Genomic DNA, 24,612 nt, shown 5'->3' on the forward strand with positions numbered 1-24,612 from the left:
AGTGCAATTTTAGTGCAAATAAAACATAGATTGCAATTTCAGTTAAAAGGCATGAAGACAAAAGTCTTTAGTCGGTTTTTAAAGTAGTTACAGTTGGTGCAAATCTGAGTTCTTCTGGCAGTTTGTTCCAACAGTGGTGGTATAATAACTTAATGCAGCTTCACCATGTTTTGTTCTGACTCTGGGAACAGTTAGCTGACCTGTTCCAGATTACTTAAGAGACCTGAGGGGTTCATATGGAAGAAGTAGGTCAGAAATGTATATAGGCCCCTAAGCCATTAAATGTCTAATCTAAACTACTTGAGATGAAAGCATGGACATGTATCCTCAAAGTCTCTCTATATTTGTATGACAATAATAGGCTAATTTTGTTATTGACTTGATATTGCTGTTTAAATTGAGATCTTGATCTGTTACTTAGTATTTTCACTTCAAAGAAATGGAGTCAATGATCTCAGTTTTGACTTTATTTAAGAAGAATATGTCATCTCTAATAAGTCTCTGAAGGTATATCATAACAGGAAGCCATGGGTGTCAAAATGATTGAAGATTTTATTGAACAATAAGAAAAGGCTATTTCGAAGTTCCTGAAAATGATAAAAAGTGAAAATAGGAGCGTAAAACTCAAACATAAAGATAATTTAAAAAGAGAACGTGGCAATAATAATTTGGGTTCTGCATGCAATGGTGGAATAAGTACTCAGATCCTTTACTTAAGTAACAGTAATAATACCACACTGTAAAAATACTCTGTTACAAGTAAAAGTCCTGCTTAGAAAATGTTACTTAAGTAAAACTATGTAAGTATCATCAGGAAAATGTACTTAAAGTATTAAAAGTAAAAAGTACCTAATGCAGAAAAATCCTCCCATTTTAGAAACTGGAAACGATCAATCGGCTAATTATTTTCAGGTGTACTTGAAAGCCGTTATATTGTTGGGTAGTTTAATTTATAATAAAACATCAGATTTTCTAAACTACATGTGTTTTGTGTGCAGAAATCTTAATGTGTAAAGTAACTAGTAACTAAAGCTGTAACAGATGAATGTAGTGGAGTAAAAAGTACAATATTTCTCTCTGAAATGTAGCGGAGTAGAAGTAGAAAGTGGCATGAAAAGAAAAGACTCAAGTAAAGTACAAGTACCTCAACATTTGAACTTAAGTACGTATTTGAGTAAATGTACTTAGTTACATTCCACCACAGTGCATGGGATGGTCTAACAACTATTGTTGGGTCAAAAAACAAAAGCAACCAAAAGGTGGTTCATGATTGTTTTAAATTCGACAAACAACTGGCACAGGACTTTAAGGAGTTTTATCTTAGGTTTGACACCCTTGATTTTAGTAATGATGTTTCAGAAATAAAACAAACTAATTATTAATAACACTGTAATGCACTGGTTACATTCCCTTGGTTGTTCAATCGCTGGGTTAGACTCTTTGAAACACTCCAGAGCTAGAAAAAGCCCAGGGCCTGATATTATGCGTAGCTGTCTGCTCTCCTGTTCAGAACCAATCCGTTCTCACTCCCAATTCATCCCATACTGATGCTTGGACAGTGGCCCCTTCGTACTGTTACTGAGCTCTCAGGGCCACCGTATAACGCGCCTATCAGCAGGACATCATTTGTGTGTGCTTTCAAAACCATTACAAATCACAATACTATGGTTTGGTTAGGTTGAGGCCCAAAAATGACTTGGTTAACATATGGAAACATTGTGGTTTAGGTTAAAATAAATTAATAAAGTTAGGGGACATTTGTCATCGTGGTTACAATAATAAACACATGTTTGAGGGAACGATCTTGGTCATGGTTAAAACCCTCTGAGGACGAAAGATGCACCGGCTCGTCCAAACGCTGTTTGACAAAACTCCTACTCAAAAAGCGATATTACAGAATTTCATTTCAGACATTTATTTACTATTTTAATCATATATAACCTAAGACTTTGGTAAACTCATTTCAAGCATCAAAACAACTCGTACAACACATCATGAGTTAAGGTTTGTTTTCAAGAGATTTGAGGAATTTCAAAAAGACAACATCAACGTTTCAGCTTTAGTGCCAAATTATCTTCTCACACATTGCTCTAAAAAATGTGGGCATCACTATATGGAAAGCTGAGTTTGTTCTGAACATTTTCACATGAAACACATGGGGATCAGTTACATGGAAATACCCTAAAAAAGTACATTTAAGAAGATATGTGAAAATGCCTTTAGACCACAGAGGGTTAAAAAACTATGACTGTCAGCAGGAAACAACAACAGTGTCCCAGGTTTTATTGATCTATCTATGTACCCTGACCTCCTCGCTACACAGACTTTGTTGCTCTACAACAATGTCGCACTACTTCCTTTGCTCCTGTCATACTTTATACAGCCACTAGAGGGCTTAGACACTTAAACATAGGCCTATGTCGTTATGGGGCACTTGCTGAAACAACTGTTGCTGTTCTTCTTGGGATGATAGTCTCCTGAGGTCATAGATGAAGCTATATGTAACGAAGATGTCTAAAACCAATTATTATAGATAAGAATGCAAAACCATTGGCTTGCATCATATTACATCACTTACACCCACACATTGTTTACCTTGTTCACATGTAGAGGATATGTAAATGTTAAATACTTCGCCTTTGTAACGTATGCAAATTAAAAGCATTCTCCAGTAAAAGTAAAATGAATACCATTAACAACTCAAAACTACGGTGGCCCACCCAGGCAAACACGCTAGAACGGCCCCAAAACACTTCCATTAGGAGAAACATGCACAGTAAAAAACAAACTCTAAAACACCTGTAACAGCACGATGCTGCAAACACAGAAACGATGAAACATAAAAAACACAGTATGCAAGTGTGAGTTTCTCTTTTCTTAACTCCAGCGGTGTCTTTCTGCTTCTATTTGCCTACTACATTTATGGGTAGCGACTTTGTAGCTCCTATACATAAATGTAATCCTCTACACTGGAGTCAATTTACTTTTTGCTGTGATGTCTGTGCTGCTGCAGCATATAGTATACAGTCACAATCGATTTTTTGACCTCATATTAACCTATGCTGTAGGTGTGTTTGTCTGCCCCCCAGTTGCATCTGACCACAGTTTGTAATAGATTTATGACTTTTTTGCATTTCGTTTCTAAGTGTTTGATATGTACTGTACTTTCCATGTATATTTGCTATCTAGCCATAGACCCAGGTAGGCCAACTTCAATTCAGACAACCTCTCCACTGGCTGACCATGTGGGCCTAATTTTAGGGCCGTCTACACAAAAAACGATAACTATAATGACAACGATGTGAGCATCTACAGTACACTGATGAACAATATGTGGTGCCAAGCACATACATAATACACTAATACAGCAGACATTGCAAAAGCTGTACTAAGAGCAGTTGTATTTGGTTGTTTGTCCATTCTCACCTCTCTACGGTGAAGGCGGTGATGGAGCAGGAGGACACGTTGATGCCCAGGTACTGAAGGTAGGTGATCCCAAGGCAGCCAATGTGGCCAAAAATCCATGTGCCTGTCAGACTGTCCGACACATTGGGCAGCCCAGCCGCCACCAGAACCGTCAGGTCGGCTATGGCCAGGCTGACTAGGTAACAGTTGGTGGGTGTCCTCATGTGGCGTGTGGTGAGAACCACAGTGACCACCATGATGTTTCCCACGATGCCCACACCACACACCAGCATGACCAGGAACACTGACACCGTCTTGTACTCCAACGACTCAGAGACGGCGTCACTGGGACTCAGAGAGATATTGGTTGGGGTGTTGATTCTGGAGCTCACGTTGTCCATCATATCTGCTAGTGAGCTGGCTAGTGTTAGTTAATTACAGGTTATGTTCTTTTGATTAAACTGATGAGAGGCATGACTTTGAAATGTTGATATGTTTTTTCTCCTTCATTAAGAGCAATAACCCCCATGTATAGCCAGTCCAGTTAAAAGCATATGATATTGACTGTTGTGAAGCTTTAGCATCTCACAGCTCACTACAGAGAAATAAACAGCTGTGAATTTGCTTGTTATAAGTCTTTGATCACTGAGAAGAGAAAATAAGCACTGTTTTCTTGTTTTTGATATTTCCTTCTGTCATTCCCCTTCACTTCCCTTCTCTATCTTCCTTTAAACTAATGAAGAGGAGTGAAAAAGAATAACACGTTGCATATTATCCCAGGACTTCCAAAGACCGAGTCACCTAGAAATAGAAGATGAGTTAAATTACTTGGACAGACAGGGATTAAATCGACAATAACCTTTGGATTGAATTTGGACTTTCATGTGTCAATGTCAAACACACATTAACACATCTACAGAATTCCTCTCAGTGACTCCTTCAGGTAGCTCCAATTCTGGCAGAATCAGTTGATAAATGCTGCTTGGAAGAAAAAGTGCCCCAAAAGCAAATGGTTGTTAAAACAAAATGGGGGAATTAAAGAACAAAGCATGCTGGTGGTTTTAAATGGCAATGAGATGCTGTAATTGCAGACAATGTGTAAGGAAAAGATCAGCAGTAAATCAATTATAAATTCTCTGATCTCCAGATTATAAAATATCTTGTGTACAAAGTTGATATTTTGTCCTAAGGGTGGGAGTAAAGCTCATAGTGTGTCCAAAGGTTTCATCCTCTGGTGAGTTTGAATGTGCTTCATGGCAATCTGACATTACATTTTATATTTCCTGTGTTTGGCTAGATCGGGGTGCGTAAGTAATGGTCAGCAGGTCACAATGAAAATTGGTAGGATTAATTTTCTCTGATCAATGACATTTTTAATAATTGTTATATCATGTAAATCTTCACATATACTGTACCTCAACTTTGATTCATTCTTTTCTACTTGATCTGGTGAGGACACAATAATCTGTTCATTTCTGGTGACGGCAGCTGATTGGGAAGATTAAAAAACTGCATCAACACAATACTGCATTTTTTTAGATTGTTCTGTATTTCCGATTCTTTTAAGTGAACAAAAAAAACATTTTATCATTTATCTGAAACATTTTTCTTATTAGCAGCAAAAGTGTTTAGCAACATTTCCTGAGGCCTGTACTATGAATCAAGATCAACATGTCCTGGATTTCTTTCAGTTCCCTGGCTTCACCTAACCTAACAACTGCGGTCCCGCATAACCTTTGTAACAGTGACAGTGGTCATCAACTAGTTCAATCAACCATCAGGGTTTCCCAATCCAGCGACGCGCACGTTCACATAAAAGAGGCGGGGTTTGCACAGCACGACCAAACGCAAACATCTACCAGATCCGCATATTTTACATAAGAAGAGCAAACTATAATTCTACATAAATATGAAGAACACAGACACGGTTTTACAGGCAAAACGCAATACAGTCGCTGCTTCCTAAAACAGGAAGGAAACCTGGCAACAAAAATAGCCGATGCTGTAAATGCATAAATCACGTTTCTCAATATCATTTCCCCATCAGTCAGGACCAAGATCTGACCATAATTACACTTGTGCTTTCCATAAACTCTCGTTGCTTTAGCCTGTTATTTCAGTCTCAACCCTGGCAGTGGGTAGCAATCGTGAGAGCAAATAAAAAATATAAAAACATAATTCAAACCGATGTGCGCATTGGCAACACACGGCTCAACAAGCCAACAAATAGCCTTTACGTAATTCCCTCTGCGTTAATGCCAAATCTCTCTTCGTAGTACAGGCCTCTGGTAATTCAATAATTGTGCGTTGGGCAGAAACTATTTAGATGTGAGCTATAATTTAACCATTTTCATCCCCCAAAACAACTACCCCACAAAATAATTACTTCACATGAGGCTTCAGCTGTCTGAGTAGCCCTATTCGCATGGGACTAGTATTACCTGGAGACCTTTAGTAATTTGTAATGATTACAGAGGTTGTCTGTGATTTTAATCCTGTGTGAATCTGTCTGTAATTTGTTAAATGAAAATTCTGTAGAAAATAACCTACTATATTTCACTTTTTTTTTTGTTGTTGTTGAGTTTGTATGATAATATTAGTCCTGCGCGAATCGGCATCTCTGTGATTCGGGGTCATATTGGCTGCATTGGCAATTGTAAATTATGAAAGTTTTGACAGAGCCTTAACATCATATGTGGGGCATAATTTCAGTAAATTTGAGTAAAATACATAAGACTGTAAAAATAGTAGATGTAGCATCCGTGACGTCACCCATCGGTTTGAGGACTGCCATTTGAAGCCTCGAGGTCGATGATACGGGAATTGCCATCGTGGCTTTTTGCAACTAGACGTGTTGTTTTTTTATGAGATGGTGGAGCTGGGGAGGATGGCATTGTCTAGCCAGAATTGTTTGTGGTTAAAATGTATGGAGCTAAAAGAGTCTCAATAAAGATAAATGCACACACTACATTCACATATGCACACACAGGATTCATACATGCACCCACATGATTCATAAATACACACACAGGATACACAAATGCGCACAAAATTTACAAATGCACAGGACAAGATTCAGAAATGTATTTCTGATGCACACAAAAATATATCTTGATTTACAAACTGCTTGCGGTCTGTGAACTTCACTGCATTTGTGTGTGAATTTTGAGACTGCCCTGACTTGGCTCGACACACAAATGCCTTTTTTTAAACAGGGAATGATCTGCAACCAATCAGATATCTCCCTTGTTTTAGCATATCACAAGAACGCGTTCACACATATGAATGTGGTGTGGGTGCGGGCGCGGGCTAGCGCGGTGGAGTCATGGATGTGTTAAGACAACAATTTGTTTGTGTTGTCGTAGCAACCAGTAGCAACATGCTCGTTCATGAGCTTCTCTCTTGTGTCTCTTACAAGTGGCGAACTCATGAACTCGCCAAAAACACTGTGTTTTCGTTGTTCCCTATCGTTTACATGCTTAGCTAAATAAACAATAGATGTATTTAGCTAGACAACCAAGGAGATTTAATAATTATGTTGCACTAGCTAATAACTAGCGCTAGCAGTTAGCCTGCAGTTTGGTGAACAGAGCTCATCCATGGCTTCAGCTCTCATCCACGTTACAAGCTTTACAGCATACAGCCCTCGGATGTATCATAAGAGAGAACCAAGGCGATGTAATCACTATGTCTCTAGTAACGTTATGTAGCTAGGCATATAACTAGCTATGTATAGATCTTAATACAGCCATGCTAGCTACCCCTAATGTTAGCAACTAGCTAGCTAGCCGATAGCCCGCCAGTTTGGGAAACGCTAATGATGTTACATCCACATAACTAACAGGCTTTACAGCATAACTACATACATCCCTCGGATGTATCATAACTTCATAAGATAATACCATGGACGTATTAATAGAACACATGGTGAATTACAACCATTAGCTATATCCATTATTACACCTAGTTACATGAGCTAGGGAGAACAGTCATGTGAGCGGGCGGGCGCAGTCCCGCGGCTCTTCTCGCGTCCACTATGTGCGTTCATCATGCCAAATTTAATAATTCTGGATTCGCTTCTAGTGAATGTTAAAAATGTTAAAAATGTTAAAAACGTGACGTTTTAAACAAGGACCCTTTCAGTGTTCGGGCTGGTAAGTTGATATACCCAGAAACAAATTATCCACTGAAATATAGACGTTTCTTTCGCCATGCAAAGTCTATATGAAAAGTCTTTCTGGGCCATGGGGTGCAGTACCACCGTTATCCGCTAAGCCCATGGTGGCTTTTAGACTTGCCGCTCTTCCTGGGGGCTTGACTGAACTCCACCACGCTAGCCCGCGCCCGCACCACATTCATATAGCGCTGTGTGAAGTAAACAATCCCCCACGTGGGGTGCGTTCTTGTGATTGGCTAAAACAAGGGAGATATCTGATTGGTTGCAGATCATTCCCTGTTTAAAGGCTTTTGTGTGTCGAGCCAAGTCAGGGCAGTCTCAAAATTCACACACAAATGCAGTGAAGTTCACAGACCGCAAGCAGTTTGTAAATCAGGATATATTTTTGTGTGCATCGGAAATACATTTCTGAATCTTGTCCTGTGCATTTCTGAATCTTGTGTGCATTTGTAAATTTTGTTTGCATTTCTGAATTGTGTGTGCATTTGTGAATCTTCTGTGCTTTTTAAATTTTGTGTGTGTATTTGTGAATTTTGTGCGCATTTGTGTATCCTGTGTGTGTATTTATGAATCATGTGTGTGCATGTATGAATCCTGTGTGTGCATACAGTATGTGAATGTAGTGTGTGCATTTATCTTTATTGAGACTCTTTTAGCATAAAAATGGCGCTGCACTAAGCTAAACGCTACAGAGGGAAAGTTGCAGATTTTCAACTCTTCGGTAGTCATCCAGTGGAGATTTTCCAGCGGGGAAACACAGACCTTTGGGTATTGCGGCCAATTTGCATGTTTGGCACTACAGAAAATAGGAACACTATCCCTTAACTAACCAGCTAAGGCTTTCGATATCTATCTAGCTTGGTTGGCAGAATGTGGTACAAGACATGTTTAGGTGACCAAATGTAAAAATTAATGGGACCATTATTTAATAAAATGAACATCCATCTGTATGGAAGAAGACTTGAAAGTGGTGATTTGGGCCATTGAATTATTATAAAAAGGTTTAATGAGGTAATAAAACTAGGGTAATTTCTAAATTCCATGAGGTCTCCTTGTATTACTAGTCCCATGGGAATAGGGCTTTAGACAAAATATCTTCCAAAATCTTTGTTTCAATTACAAAATTCTCTCATTGTCTTACTATCCCTTGACTGTTGTTCAGCAAGGAAACACTATCTAAGGAAACAAAAAAAGGGAAGTTTTGCCAAAAATATGTGATGTTGGAAGATACCCACTTCATTTGTCTAAAATACTGCTTCATCGTCACATTAGTTTGGGCTGAACTTCAGAGAGCATTTTTGCACATAATGAAAACTGGAATTGCATCAGGATGGCCTGTGTGAAGAGGAGGAATGATCACAGCGGTAGGTAACTTTCAATATACATACAGGCATGTGACTATTGTCTTAAGACAGACAACCAGACAGGTGATTCAGCCGTGCTGTCCAAATCTGAAACTGACATTGCATATCCACAACAACTGTCATGGCAATGCGGCCAGTAGTAAGAGACAATAATAAAATAAATCTTAATCTGAAGTATTGGACCTACCAATAGATCAACTGCAATGCACAGCTTTAAATAATGCAAACATAATGAATGGAAAACCCCTGATGTTCCCCCAAAGGTCTGCAGACCTCAGATTGAGAGCCAGAGCTCAAACTGTTCCTGGTGAGGCTTTAATAAGATCCATTGTGGATAGGCATTAATAGGCAATATTTAAATGAGTCATACTGCTCTCAAGGCGTAACACTTAATGAGTGCATTAGGATCATTCCAACATAATATTCTGACAAAACACACACATAAGTGAGGGTTTATTCTCCCCTCATAATGCTCTTATGATGCCTCCTAGTGCATTTCTGCTAAAGTTACAGACACATTCCTATACTATACAAAAAGAATAATTTCTCATTAAAGCTATTTCTTTAACTATAATACTTGAACAGATTTTGAGGTTACCAGAGGACTAAGTGTGAAGAATCCTGAGGTTTGTTAACCAGTGTGCAGCTCTGTGAAACTCTACAAGTCATCTGTTGCTCTTTCACTCATCTCCCAGCATGGTCACACACACACACACTCACACACACACACACACACACACACACACACACACACACACACACACACACACACAGGACCTCCCCTCCTGAGGGCTGCCTCTAATAAATTGAGGTGGGAAGGAAAGGAAAGTAATTTAGTTGCACTATGCTGCCATCAATCAAACTGCATCCACTCTCCATTCCATTACACACGCACATCGACAAACCAGTAGAGCTGACATTTCTGACTTTCCATCATGATTGACTGAGTGAGGTGCCTCAGGAACACTTTCCAGGGCTTCCTGCTGTACTTTAGTTTACATACACAGATGCAAACCATCTTTTCTACATGAGAAATGAAAAAAGGGCAAGGGGCAACATCAATTTAGGGGGAGGTTTGGTAACTATTTCCAGCATACACTTTTTTATATACTGTTTGTAATCGTCTTTACACTCCGACAGCAATAAATAATGTATGGGCTCTGAAAGAGGAGCAAGAAGATCCTTCATCAGTATCTGCTGTAATCCTGTAAAAATGCCCACCAATCACTGCCTAGCGGGCTACTTGAAAAGAACCAATAAAATGCTTCCTTGACCTGCTGCGCATACTCTACCCTTCCCATGTACGAGCCTGAGCTCAATGCGTGTCGTCACCATATTGCTAACAGTTGTTATGTTTGTTTTAAACATTCAGTATGCTAATATAGGTGTTTGCTTACCGGTGATCAAGACATGAAGTAAACTGCTACAGCCAGCAGTTAATAAGCTTACCTTAGCACAAAGACTGTTCCCAGCCAAGAAATCCCCATTTCTTGTCTTAATGCTAACCCAAGATAAGACTCCTGGCTGTAGTTTTTTTATTTAGCATACATACATTACCGTGGATTTCCACAGGATGCGGAACGTCTGCGGACCGGCTCCGCTGCGGAACGGCTGCGTGCTCCGCTGTCCGTCAATACCCACCAGGTCCGGATTTGTTGCGTAACGGCTTCAGCCAGCCGACCACGAGATCTTGCGAATTGACGTATGTTCGCGCGATATAACAGGATGTAGTTTCTATAAACAGAACCACAAAACCAACAACAATTTGTTTCCATCCAGAGGAGTAGAGGGGAAACAACTCTGTGCTGTGTTTTCAAGGTGTAGTGCAGGGAAAATGACCTGCTGTGAACATGGTGTACTTTATTTTGAAAAGTAACCGGATGTTTTATTTTGTTTCTGTGCTCGACTTCCTGTCCCGCACAATCTGAATTAACATCTCCTTGACTGGCTTTCCCCGACGCCCTCAAAGAGGCAAGAGTGACCCCACTACTCAAAAAACCAACACTCAACTCGTCTGAAGTAAATAACTATAGACCCGTCTCCCTTCTTCCATTTCTTTCCAAAACTCTTGAGTGTGCCATTTATAATCAACTCTCTACCTATCTCCACCAGAACAACCTTCTTGATCCCCACCAGTCTGGCTTCAAGGCTGGCCACTCAACAGAAACTGCCCTCCTTGCTGTCACTGAGCAGCTTCACATCGCTAGAGCAGCCTCTCTCTCCTCTGTCGTCATCCTTCTGGATCTTTCTGTTGCCTTTGACACAGTGAACCACCAGATCCTCATTTCGACACTCCAGAATCTGGGTGTCTCAGGCTCTTTGCTCAAATCTTACCTGGCAGACCGAACCTACCGGGTGAATTGGGGAGGATCTACCTCAGAACCTTACCCACTCAAAACTGGGGTTCCTCAGGGATCAGTCCTGGGTCCCCTCATCTTCTCTCTGTACACCAACTCTCTCGGCTTTGTCATTCAGTTGCACGGCTTTTCTTACCACAGCTACGCAGATGACACCCAACTAATTCCCATCTTTCCGGAGTCTGAAACTCAAGTAGCAGCACGTATCTCGGCCTGTCTGACTGATATCTCTTCTTGGATGTCCACACACCATCTGAAACTCAATCTTCCAGCGAAAGGCTCTCCTACCCAGGACCTGACTATAACAATTGACAACTCTGTGGCCCTATTACTGAGGAGGTAATAGGGCAGTGGAAGGAGCACTTTGAGGAACTCCTGAATCCGATTAATACGCCCTCTATATTAGAGGCAAACCTGGAGGATGATGGGGGATTGTTGTCAATTTCCCAGGCGGAAGTCACTGATGTAGTCAAACAACTCCACAGTGGCAAAGCCCCTGGGATTGATGAGATCCGTCCAGAAATGCTCAAGGCTCTGGGTGTGGAGGGGCTGTCTTGGTTGACACGCCTCTTCAACATTGCGTGGAAGTCTGGGACGGTGCCAGCAGTGGCAGACCGGGGTAATTGGCACACACCCAGGGTGTGTGCCAATTACAGGGGTATCACACTTCTCAGCCTCCCCGGTAAAGTCTACTCCAAGGTGCTGGAAAGGAGGGTTCAGTCGATAGTCGAACCTCAGGTTGAAGAGGAACAATGTGGATTCCGTCCTGGTCGTGGAACAATGGACCAGATCTTTACTCTCGCAAGGATCCTGGAGGGAGCCTGGGAGTATGCCCAACCGGTCTACGTGTGTTTCGTGGATTTAGAGAAGGCGTATGACCGGGTCCCCCGGGAGATACTGTGGGAGGTGCTGCGGGAGTATGGGGTGAGGGGGTCTCTTCTCAGGGCCATCCAATCTCTGTACGACCAAAGCGAGAGCTGTGTCCGGGTTCTCGGCAGTAAGTCGGACTCGTTTCAGGTGAGGGTTGGCCTCCGCCAGGGCTGCACTTTGTCACCAATCCTGTTTGTAATATTTATGGACAGGATATCGAGGTGTAGTCGGGGTGGAGAGGGGTTGCAGTTCGGTGGACTGGGGATCTCATCGCTGTTTTTTGTAGATGATGTGGTCCTGATGGCATCATCGGCCTGTGACCTTCAGCACTCACTGGATCGGTTCGCAGCCGAGTGTGAAGCGGCTGGGATGAGGATCAGCACCTCTAAATCTGAGGCCATGGTTCTCAGCAGGAAACCGATGGAGTGCCTTCTCCATGTAGGGAAAGAGTCCTTAACCCAAGTGAAGGAGTTCAAATACCTTGGTGTCTTGTTCGCGAGTGGGGGAACAATTGAGCGGGAGATTGGTCGGAGAATCGGCGCAGCGGGTGCGATATTACATTCAATTTATCGCACCGTTGTGACGAAAAGAGAGCTGAGCCAGAAGGCAAAGCTCTTGATCTACCGGTCAGTTTTCGTTCCTACCCTCACCTATGGTCATGAAGGCTGGGTCATGACCGAAAGAACGAGATCCAGGGTACAAGCGGCCGAAATGGGTTTCCTCAGGAGGGTGGCTGGCGTCTCCCTTAGAGATAGGGTGAGAAGCTCAGTCATCCGTGAGGAACTCGGAGTAGAGCTCCTTCGCGTCGAAAGGAGCCAGTTGAGGTGGTTCGGGCATCTGGTAAGGATGCCCCCTGGGCGCCTCCCTAGGGAGGTGTTCCAGGCACGTCCAGCTGGGAGGAGGCCTCGGAGAAGACCCAGGACTAGGTGGAGGGATTATAGCTCCAACCTGGCCTGGGAACGCCTCGGGATCCCCCAGTCGGAGCTGGTTAATGTGTCTCGGGAAACGGAAGTGTGGGGTCCCCGGCTGGAGCTGCTCCCCCCGCGACCCGACACCGGATAAGCGGACAAAGATGGATGGATGGATGAACTCTGTGGTAGTCCCCACCCAGACTGCTCGAAACCTGGGTGTGACACTTGATGACCAACTAACCTTCACTGCCAACATCGCTGCAACTACCCGATCGTGCAGATACATGCTGCATAATATCAGAAGGATATGTCCCCTTCTAATGCAGAAGGCGGCTCAGGTTCTAGTTCAGGCTGTAGTCATCTCACGTATAGACTACTGCAACCTGATTGGCCTGCCTGCATGTGCCGTCCGGCACCTGCAGCTCATTCAGAATGCAGCAGCTCAACTTGTCTTCAACCTCCCCAAGTTCTCTCACAGTACACCGCTCCTCCGCTCTCTTCACTGGTTACCAATTGCTGCCCTCATCCGCTTCAAGACACTAGTACTTGCATACAGGGCCACAAACAGATCAGCCCCGGCATACATCCAGGACATGGTCAAACCCTATACCCCAACCCGCCCAAAAGTTTCCAACAATTTTTAAACCTAAAAAAAAATAATAGCACAACGTAGTCTCAACATAAAACACTGCGCTTTCAAGCCAGAGAGTAGAGTTTACTATACAGGGAAAACAAAATACTTTCACCCAGGAAATACTTGTCTGTTCCTCGGGAGTGTTTTAATCCAAATCCGATCTTTTTCTTAAATTTCGAGTCATTTCGTGTCTAAACTTAACTGTCATCGCCGCATGATGCTCACTTTTTCTGGGCTGGACTGGGGTAAAAAAAATCTTTTGAGATCTAGACCAGCAATTGGCCAGACACCAACCATCCTTGCACTCCCCTTCAACACATATACATACGAGCAGGGTTCAACCTTAGCACCATCTACCAGCCAAATGCTGGCAAAATATCTAAGTGGCTGGTAGACTTGCTTGACTCACCAGTCAAAAAAAAGTAAAATTTTACCATTTAACGTTAGCTGGTGGACAAAACGTTAATTTTGAACCCTGCATAACAGCCCCTAATACTGCCACATAGCTGAGTTGTAACGTTAGGTAAACAAGTACTCAGTGAGTACTGAGTGAAAAAGGCTGCCTGGCACTTGATGGCAAGATGGCTGAAGGTTGAGGGTGGAGCATGGCATTTTGCACACAGTATGTAACTTGTGTCATTGTGGAATGTTGATAAATCAGAAATCTATAGTACTATGTTTGCAAGTGCCTTAGCATGCTAACATATAACTAACATTAGCTTACTAACAGCTAACTTGTTCTCTCTGGTAGACAAGGGTGCTAAAATAATTTTGACATGTTTAAATCTCGTGTTTTTAGCTAGCTACAGGCACTTTGTGTTTGCCGCCGGTGGGGGTGGGACTTAAATGTGCTCTCTTTCTATGGTAGGATGAAAGTGGGCCATAGTAAGATGTGATTGGCCAGTGTTCAGATGAGAGACAAACCAGTGGGCCAATCATGTGATCTCTCTCCTCTCTGTGGCCAGAGTCCCCATTCAGCCCACACAAATAGACCGGCCCACCGGGAAATCTCCCGGTAATCCCGATGGCCAATCCATGCCTGAACTCAACTACCATGGCCCCTGAAAGGACCGTCATCTGGCGATGCCTGTACCCGGCTCACAGTCACCTGTTGGCAGCTAAACAACTGCCGCTGGTAGCTGGTGTCCCGTAGCTCTGTAGCGGCTAAATACAACCAGCAACTGCCGCTCCGATTTTATCGTTCTATGCATATAGACTGTTCCCCTTACAGCGCTTTACTTAGTTTCAAATACTTCTATTTTAGGTATATAATGAAAAGGTGCGATATGTAATATGTATATATTTAATATTTACTGGATTAAATCCAAAAATTACCACAATATGTCATCAGATATTAAGGTAACATGCTAAGGTGAAATACTATGTTTTCTGACAATGCTAAAGCCAGTATTTTCTCCTTTGAAATTTCCGTTCCGTGACGGAATTTCTGCCTGTTTGTTGGGCAACTGCCCATTCTGACAGCCCCGCAAGATTGCCAGATGGTCTGTAAAAACGCAAACCCAGTGTGCTACAGTAGTACCTAGTAACCCAGTAGTACAGCCAGGGAGGCAGCAAACAAATAACTTGGTCAATGGAGATAGATACTACCCGACCTAAAAAACTTTGGCATGTTTCTAACAGTTGCAACGAGTAACGAACCCCGGGTAAATATTGGAGATGTATTTGAAAGATGGAGACAGCTTAGAGCCCAAAAGAACGCAGAGTTGGTTAATTCCCTCCTGAACAGGTAAGCATTAGCTTCAGGCTAATTTATCACGGCTACTAGGGACAGGCATTTTCACTCATTTCAACATTTGATTATTGAATTTTATAGAGTAACGTTACTCAAGTTAGTTACTCGTAAAACAATTGAGACACAGCCAGTGAAGTGATCCCAACTGGTCGAGCCTTAACTGCTAACGTTACCGGAGGACCAGACAAGATGTCTGCAGATGTCCTGCAGACGAGATGTTCACAATTCATTCTTTGGAAGTCCAAGTTGAGTCTCAATTCGTTGAGCTCGAGTCCAAATCAACACTGTAGCTTTAACACTAGAACGGCCATGACGGTCATTTTGACCGTTTTGAAATTTATATGTGTAATAACTTTGCTGAATAAAAAAATACAATCCTGCTGCTGCCTGACTTTTCCTAAAAGAGTCTGTATTTTAATTTAAAATTGTTTTTATATACATTACACAAAAGGCAAAGAAAATACAATCACTTTTACCTATTTCGGCCATACACGGTCATATTGACCGCTCGGATTTTCGCGGTATTGTTTTTAATTTTTCGCGCGGTTGAAGATGCATCTTGGTTGCTTAGTAACTACCATAGTCTCTGTCAGAGCAACGTAACTAGCGGTCTCGAGTAACAAGTGTGGGCATCACCGATGGGCCGAAGGCAAAGCCAGAGTCGGTAACGTAGGCTACTACGGCGTGGATGGACTCTGTTCTGAATCAGAAGGTAAACACCGGGCGCTCGCTCTGTGAAAGGCGCGGAACACGTAGATGGCCGGTGGCTGTTTACATGTTCATATAACTTTATACATCCTCGAACTGGCTGGAATCATTGCACACATCCTCTCCAAGGAGTGCACCAGCAGTAAAATTGTCCGGAAGAAGTTCATGCAGCAACTGGCAAAGTAGCTGAGAGCGGAGTTTAGGTATTTATCATGAGAGATTATAGAGTTTGGAATCTGGCGGTCAGTAGTAGTAGTTATGGAATTCCGGCACTTTTAGTGTTAAATCTTATGAATTCAAAGCATGTCCTGTAGCTGCCATCCACACAGTACAGTATCAAAATCAGTTGTAGGATAACTTTATGGGGTCTACTTAACACATCCCTCTAGCCCTCGGACCTGGTGAAATATTAACCTAAGTCTGTCACATCATATGGATACAACTATAAATATACAATGTGCCTATTCCCAGCATTAGCTCAACACTTTGCGATGGTTAGCTTGTTACCTGTGTATATATAGGCTAAATGTAACGTCTCATTCACGCAACGTCTAATGTCGAAGTGGAAATTAAGAGAATAGTGGCAGCGCCACACCAGTTACAGAACAACATGCATTTCAGTCTCAGTCCAAATTATGCACAATAAGCAGTTTGAACTCACTGATGTAATGCCATTTATTGTCTACATTCATTACAAATTTAACTTTAAACTAAACATGTGTTTTAACTTCACCTGGGGAAACGTTCACTTTCAGAGGCTCGGTGGTGGGGGGTGAGCTCAGTCGCTCCAGTCTTTGCCGGGATGCAGTGCCACCACACCGCAGCAGACTCGCTGTGACAGACCGTGGTAAAGTTGGCTTTATATTGGACGTTGGATATTCGACACATTCGAAAAATCTTTTATGCAGCTTGACCTTCCAATATAAAACCAACTTTACCACGGTCTGTGCAGGAAGCTACAGACACTGTTTTTGACGTGATTTAACATATTTTGATTGAATGGGTTGCAAAAATCTGCATATAATTAGGAAAGTGAGGACTGCGTTTATAATGTGATCTAACATAATATTTGACGGAGTCCAGGGCCCCTTAGATGTCCTGTGCCCCTGGGCAAGTGACCAGTTGCCCTAATGGTTATTCCGGCCCAGAGGTGTGTCTGTCAGTCGGGGAGGTAGGACAGCGAGGTAGTGGTGTTTTAGCGGCTGTTGCCCTAATTTTAAGCCGAGATAGGGTGGTTGTCAGTCGGGTACAGAGCTCCGCTTGAGCACGGGCTTTTATGACTATCAACATAGCCAGCTTCTAACGTTAGCTACTCCGATGTGCTGTGGGGAGTAATGTCTGGCTATGTAAGACTAGCATCGAGCAACATTGATGCTGTGTTCTTTCTCTACTTTGAGGGGGGGATACATTTGGTCTCCACCGGGAATAAAAATAATTGAGCAGAGGCAGGGATGTGTAGACCAGAAATGGGGAAATCACACTCATGCCCCCCGGCAAATTGTACCCTGATTATAAGACAACATCGTTCAACACACTCATGAAGTTATTTTTAGTATGATTGTTTTGACCACGGTTAACAGCACTGGGCTAACCCATAAATATGTTCACTAGTAATGTTAGCTGTATAGATAGACGACTAATCAAATCAGCCCTGGGACCTATAGTTAACGTTAGCCCCCAGCCAGCTAGCAGCCAGCCAGCAATCCAAACCTGGCCATTACATTACATTACATGTCATTTAGCTGACTCTTTTATCCAAAGCGACTGCATGCCTCTGGAGCAACTAGGGGTTAAGTGTCTTGCTCAGGGACACATTGGTTGATGTATCACAGTGGGAATCAAACCCAGGTCTCCCACACCAAAGGCATGTGTCATATCCACTGCGCCATCACCACCCAGCACTTAAGTCCAGCGCCAGGTGCTAACGATGCTAACGGCAGTTTAATGGCTGTAGGGAAACAGACCATATCAGACCCCAGGCACCCGAGTCAGAACAGCGGCCATCCGCAACTTTACGTCTCCGTTAATGTGTTGAAAATCTCCTCCCTGCTAAATTCCTCCCCCGTTCGTGAATAGCTGTCTTTACAATTAAATTTACCTGACAAAAGGTGGGTTAGGCACTAAAACGATGATTACAAAAAAGTGAAGGGGGAGATAATTCTGTGCAGCTGGGAGATCTTCTGCTGCTGCACAACGGCCATAGCATGCAGAGGTGACAGGTGACGCCCCCTAAATTTAAGAGAATAAAACAGCTTGGAGCTGCTTAGGAAATGTATTTGGTTGAAAAGCTGACCTTTTGAGAGTTCAAGGAAATATTTACGACAGAAAGATAGTGGATAGTTTACATGAAAGAAGATGTCAAACAAGTGACTTGACTGTTAAAATATGAAAAGAGTGCAATGAGAATGGATAGGCTATATGATGTGTGAGTTCCCAATGACTGTACAGATGATATACAGTCCATGTGATTTCCTCAACAATTTCTAACAACATAAAAACAAATATTTGTTCTGTTATGTTGTATTATATACTACTGTCACATTTCGTTGTTCCAAGATCTGAAATTAGCTGAAAAAAATCATGAATCATGAAAGTATCAAAAAGACAACTGTCAAATCATGTATTTATTTCTCATTTATTTTTCTCTTTCTTTCCATTTTATGTTTGTTACACTGTAAATGAATGGATGGCTGTCAGTATGTCATGGTTGGAGCTTCAGCTAACGATGACAGCAACAGGGATTTAGAGACAGACATAACTGCTTGTAAACTTCTAATTATATTCTTACTCATTTACACAAGGAAATAAAATATGTATTTATAATATGAAATAATTTACCTTTGCGGCTTTGCAATGTCAGATTAATCCATAACCTTCTTCAAGCCTCTATCTCTGTCTGTGTGTCGTGTCAGCCACTGGTTAAAGCCAAGTCGGCAGCATAGCCATGCTCTTATCTACACACTGTACACTACAGAGCTCTGCTACTACTTACTGCTCTCCGTCACACTCACACAGACAGCATGAGGGAAGCAGCACTTGTGCCTTCAAAATAAAAGCGCAATACCTATTTTGGAATGAGTCATGTTTTCAGAATAAAGTCTTATTATTTAAATCTGTGGTGGGCTGAATTTCATACTGATCAACGACGTAACAACATAATATTACAATATTTTTTGTATACATGGGTTTTTGCCTCATGCTCATCTTAGGTCAAAATAATGTTCAATAGCTAAAACTATTTAATTTGACTTTGCTTCTTTATCATTGTATGATTCATTAAACCTTGACTAGTCTCGCTTTGCCAGACCACATGCTGCGGAGGAGGAGGGTCTGGCTAGTCCACATAGCATTCCGGGATGGGAGAAAAACATGCTCTGGTTTATTGGCATTTCTTTAAACCAATCACAATCGTCATGAGCGGCGCTAAGCTCCGCACGGAGCCGCTGTAAAATAGTCCTGCAACTTAAAACTCAGATTGGACAGATAGTCTAGCTAGCTGTCTGGATTTACCCTGCAGAGATCTGAGGAGCAGTTAACCATAGTCCTCACAAATCCACCAGAGTTTAGAATTCCAACACAAAAAAAGATGAAGGAAACGGACAAAGTACATGCATCCGGCGGAATTTCCTGCAGGACCGGAGCAATCCCGGAAGGGCAACGCAAAAGATATAGACTAGGGTAAGTTAAATACACAAAAAATACAACAAAGGAATGTTAATATTACAAGTAAAGGAAAATGTTAAAAAACTAAATAGAGAAAATAATAAAAGTAATAATGTGAAATAATGTTTTAAAAGACAATACCTGCCCCACGCTCTGCAATGCCCTGTTATACCCTGCAGTGTCCTGCTACGTCCTGCTATGTCCTGCTACGCACTGCTACGTCCTGCTGTGTCCTGCTACGTCCTGCTACGCCCTGCTGTGTCCTGCTATGTCCTGCTACGTCCGAGGTTTCTTCCTAAAAGGAGTTTTTCCTCGCCACTGAATGCTTGCTCTTGGGGGAATTACTGGAATTGTTCTCTATCTGTAAAGTGTCTCGAAATAACTATTGTTATGATTTGCTACTATAAATAAAGTTGAATTGAATACAAAGCTAGTAACCATTAAAGCCACAAAGCTAAACAGAAATCTTTTGAGTCCAGATTTAAATTATATATTTTTAAAAACATTATGAGGAGAAACTGGACCAAAAAACAACAAACAAACAAACAAACACACAAACTGCTGGTAAAGTTGAGACATTTGTCCAGTTTTTTTGTCCAGGATTTGTCTGTGTTTACCCTGACAGACACACAGACATTCACAAAAACATTTAATATGCCCGTCCAATAACCTCACATGCTATTTTTTAATGTCATGTCCAGATCATACTGCAGTGTTTCAGCACGCAAACGTGTTTGTGATTTCTGTTCCCTCATGAAGTTGCAGAGATTTGGTTTTTGTTTAGCAGTGACTATCACATAAAAGTTACTGTATGTTTTAGTCTCATAGTCTTACATAGGTAACTAAGTACATGTACTCCAGTACTGTACTTGAGTCCAAATGTTGAGGTACTTGTACTTTACTTGAGTCTTTTCTTTTCATGCCACTTTCTACTTCTACTCCGCTACATTTCAGAGAGAAATATTGTACTTTTTATTCCACTACATTCATCTGTTACAGCTTTAGTTACTAGTTACTTTACATATTAAGATTTCTGCACACAGCACATGTAGTTTATAAAATCTGATGTTTGATTCTAAAGTAAACTAGTCAACAATATAACGGCTACAAGACCAGCTGAGATGATCAGACCATTAAACACACTACTGGTTGGATCCTTTACACACACTACAATGTTTTGATACTTAAACTACATTTTTCTGATGATACTTACACACTTAGTTAAGTAACATTTTCAATGCAGGACCTCTACTGTAACAGAGTATATTTACAGTGTGGTATTAGTACTTTTACTGCAGTACAGGATCTGAATACTTATACTAAAACAATATAAGCAGACATAGTGTTGACCATGGTAGATGATCGGGGTTGGCTGCCGTTCAGTAAACAGTTTACTTTGAGTTTACGTTGATAGAATCTGGGAGTTATTCCTAGGTAACATATTATCTTCATGCTGGAGGTTCTATAGCCTTTAAAAATAGAAAGACAAATACTATTTTACAAGATAACACAAAGATTTAAAGAATGCAACAACCCTTTGGTTTTAGATTGAGTTTACGTTGATAGCATATGTGATTCATTCCTAGGTAACATTATCTTCATTAATAAAATCTGCCACATTATGAGTCAGAAAGAAAAGTCTGGAGAATGTCTCAGAGACACAAAGTCATCTTTGTTTTAACGGTAGTTATCAAACTTGTAGCTAAAATATACAAAAGCATGCCCTCAACTGGATGCAAAAGTAAAATGTTCATCCTTACTCTGTCCATTTATGGGATAATTATAATAGTAATCATTAGACATGTTCCTGCAGCTGGGAGAGCTAAATTTGTTCATGTGTTTAGCTTGGTAAATTGCTCTTTAACACAAATGCATTTTTAGCTTTGAAAACGTCAATAATCTGAAGTGGATTTCATGGAACTGGCAGTGTTTCCCTCTCCACTCTATGGCATAATAATATTACAGTTCATCTACAAAACTCTGTTAAGAGTATATGCTTCAAATACACAACACGCGTCAAAGTATCTGATCTTGTTTCATTGAATATTTCTGGCCTCTTTTTCCGTTTGTCAGTTGTTGTTTTTTTACATTTTTGTCTCCTTTTTGGGTGTTTTTGTGGCTTTGTCTTAGAACATGCTGTGACAGACCCTAACCCACACTAACCCAAACCCAACATCTGGATGTCCAAGTGAACTCCAGTTTGCTCCAAACTCTGGTAAGAGTACTTTTAAAATAAACTACACATGTGACTCATTGTTGAGTGTCTCATTTTGTTTCACAGAAGATTGTGATCCCAGGATTCTTGTCAACTTGTGATTCCATTGAAAGTGTTTGGAGTTAGACCTAAAGAGAGAAGACTCCTGCAGTCAGTTAGATTGAACATGAGTGGGGGGGGGGGGGGGGTGATCCTTGGTGAACAGCGACATCTAGTGGTCGCATTGCAGGAAAGCAGGTTCACTTTCTACAGCCTTTACAAATAAGACTATTTTACAAGAGAACAGACAGATTGTAATGATTAAACTTCTCATTTTGATTCGGATTTGTACAGCAGAGGTGCTGTTCCATCTCCAGAAGGCCTGCACTTCTTAAAGGGGATGGTTTTCTTCTTCAACAGTCCTCAGGTCTGCTTCTTAAAGGGGATGGTTTTCTTCTTCAACAGTCCTCAGGTCTCCTTCTTAAAGGGGATGGTTTTCTTCTTCAACAGTCCTCAGGTCTGCTTCTTAAAGGGGATGGTTTTCTTCTTCAACAGTCCTCAGGTCTGCTTCTTAAAGGGGATGGTTTTCTTCTTCAACAGCCCCACAGTCCTCAGGTCTGCTTCTTAAAGGGGATGGTTTTCTTTTTCAACAGCCCCACAGTCCTCAGGTCTGCTTCTTAAAGGGGATGGTTAGGATAAGCTATGAATCCGGATGTCGGTAGGGGTACCGACAGCAGTAAGAGTACCAATAGGGACTCCATAACATTTTATAATGGTTTCGACTTTGTATATATACCACTCTGTTTGCACATACCCTTCTGTGACGGTGCAAAATTTTAACCATAATGTTTCTTTAGCATAGTCTGATAGAGGACATGATGACGAACACGGGAATGTATAATACTTTGCATTTTTAATGTTTTATTGCTGAGATATGGGCAATTTTGTCCCAAAATTTGCAAGCGCAAAGCATTATGGGAAATGGTTTACCTTTTGTGCTGTATCTTTAGAACAGAAGGTGCTAGAGCGATGAAACTTTGACCTACCCCCCCATTTTCAATGATGGGCTTTCCCGTGGTACCACCCGCTTGTCTCTACGACCTTTCGTTTCCGAGCTACGTTACGTTTTTTAGTCAAAACGTCTGTATCTCCTGAACGGAAGGCCGTAGAGACTCGGGGACAAGTTCTGTGTGTTCGGGGTGGTCAAATTATGTCAGACGGAGTCCGTTTCCAAGTGTGTAGGACGTACCGTTCTGGAGTTATAAGCGAAAATGTTCGCGCCATAGACTTTAATTGTAGGATTTTGTGAAAATTTGACCAAGTGTTTTTCCCGGAAAATGTTCCTCCAGGATATTTTTAGGAAGTGTGCGTTTCAGGTCATTTGGAGTCGATTGGTAGGTATTTGTCGTGTAACTTTTTGTTTACATATTTCTGATCAAGACACGTTTCTGGAGTCCTTCAGCACATATGCTGATCTTCCCAGAAAATGTAAATAGGGGATAAATGACACTATTGAGAGTGTGTCTGTCTGTGTGTGTGTATGTGTGCGTGTCTGTGTGTCTGTGTGTGTGTGTGCGTTTCTGCATACCTACCGTTACATTTTGCCACCTCCCGACTGTCGTCGAAGTAGCTTCAATCCACAAGTGGGGTCTCTTCGACGGCGCGCGACCAGCATGTGAAAAAAGGGAGGAAAAAAAAACAAACAACCTGAAGCAGCAAGCGTGCACTCTGTGTGTGCAGTAGAATGAGCATCAGACTTATGTCAGCCTCACACTTTTTTGCAGAAAACACATAGATTCTGGCGTATCTGTAAAGGATTTGAAGAAGCGCAGATTAGGCCTGCCGTGAGTGGACGGAAGCAGGAATACACTCCTTAGCGTTGTGCAGAGATATACCCTTTGCGGCGGCCCAGTGCCGACCGCATCCGTACACTCACTTTCGGCTGCCCTTCGCGTCTCTCAAGGGAGACTCAATTGGCCGCACGTCTAAGGTTGATTTAAGGAATTGTTTTTTTCAGCCTGCCACGAAGCATGGGAGAAGCAGAAATGTCTCTTCGCAGCAGCCGCGCTGACTGCGTCTCCACGTGCGTTTTGGGCTGCATTCGTCAGCTTTGTTTATGTTGAGGTTTTGCTGTTCCGCACATTTGACCACTGAGCTAGCAATACTCTGACTCATTAGGTCGCGTTTTGTGTGAGCGGTGTGTCTGTATGTGTGTGTGTGTGTGTGTGTGTATGTCTGTCTGTGCGACAGGTGTGTCTGCGTGTGTGTGTGTCTGTCTGTCTCTCTGTGTGTGTGCATGCGTCTCTGTGTGTTCTGTGTGGTGTCTAGGCAAAACACAGAAAAGTGGCATAATTTGTCCCACGCAGCATATGCGCTGTTCTGAGCAGAAAACGTCAGAGGATGATGAGGGATGAATGAGGGATCAAAGGGTGTGTGTGTGTATGTGTGTGTGTGTGTGTGTGTGTGGGCTTGTATTAAGCAAGAAGCCTTTCGACCTCAAGAAGTCCTAAAACTTCAAGAAGTCTGTCTAGGGGTGTGCAGAGTAAAAATATCAGCCTTGCCATGAGGAGACAGAG

General features: G+C 41.9%; 1 protein-coding gene across 1 annotated transcript in view; it reads right to left on the reverse strand.

The window, feature by feature from the left end:
• trhr2 (thyrotropin releasing hormone receptor 2) overlaps positions 1–4,223 on the reverse strand; it is a 32,361-nt gene extending 28,138 nt beyond the window's left edge. Inside the window, exon 1 of the mRNA XM_031285543.2 lies at positions 3,427–4,223. Within this exon, the coding sequence (XP_031141403.1) occupies positions 3,427–3,809 (383 nt within the window). The 5' untranslated portion in view covers positions 3,810–4,223. The remainder of the gene's footprint in view (positions 1–3,426) is intronic.
• Between the last annotated feature and the right edge of the window lie 20,389 nt (positions 4,224–24,612).

Source organism: Sander lucioperca, chromosome 7 (genome assembly GCF_008315115.2).
Source record: "Sander lucioperca isolate FBNREF2018 chromosome 7, SLUC_FBN_1.2, whole genome shotgun sequence".
NCBI lineage: Eukaryota > Metazoa > Chordata > Actinopteri > Perciformes > Percidae > Sander > Sander lucioperca.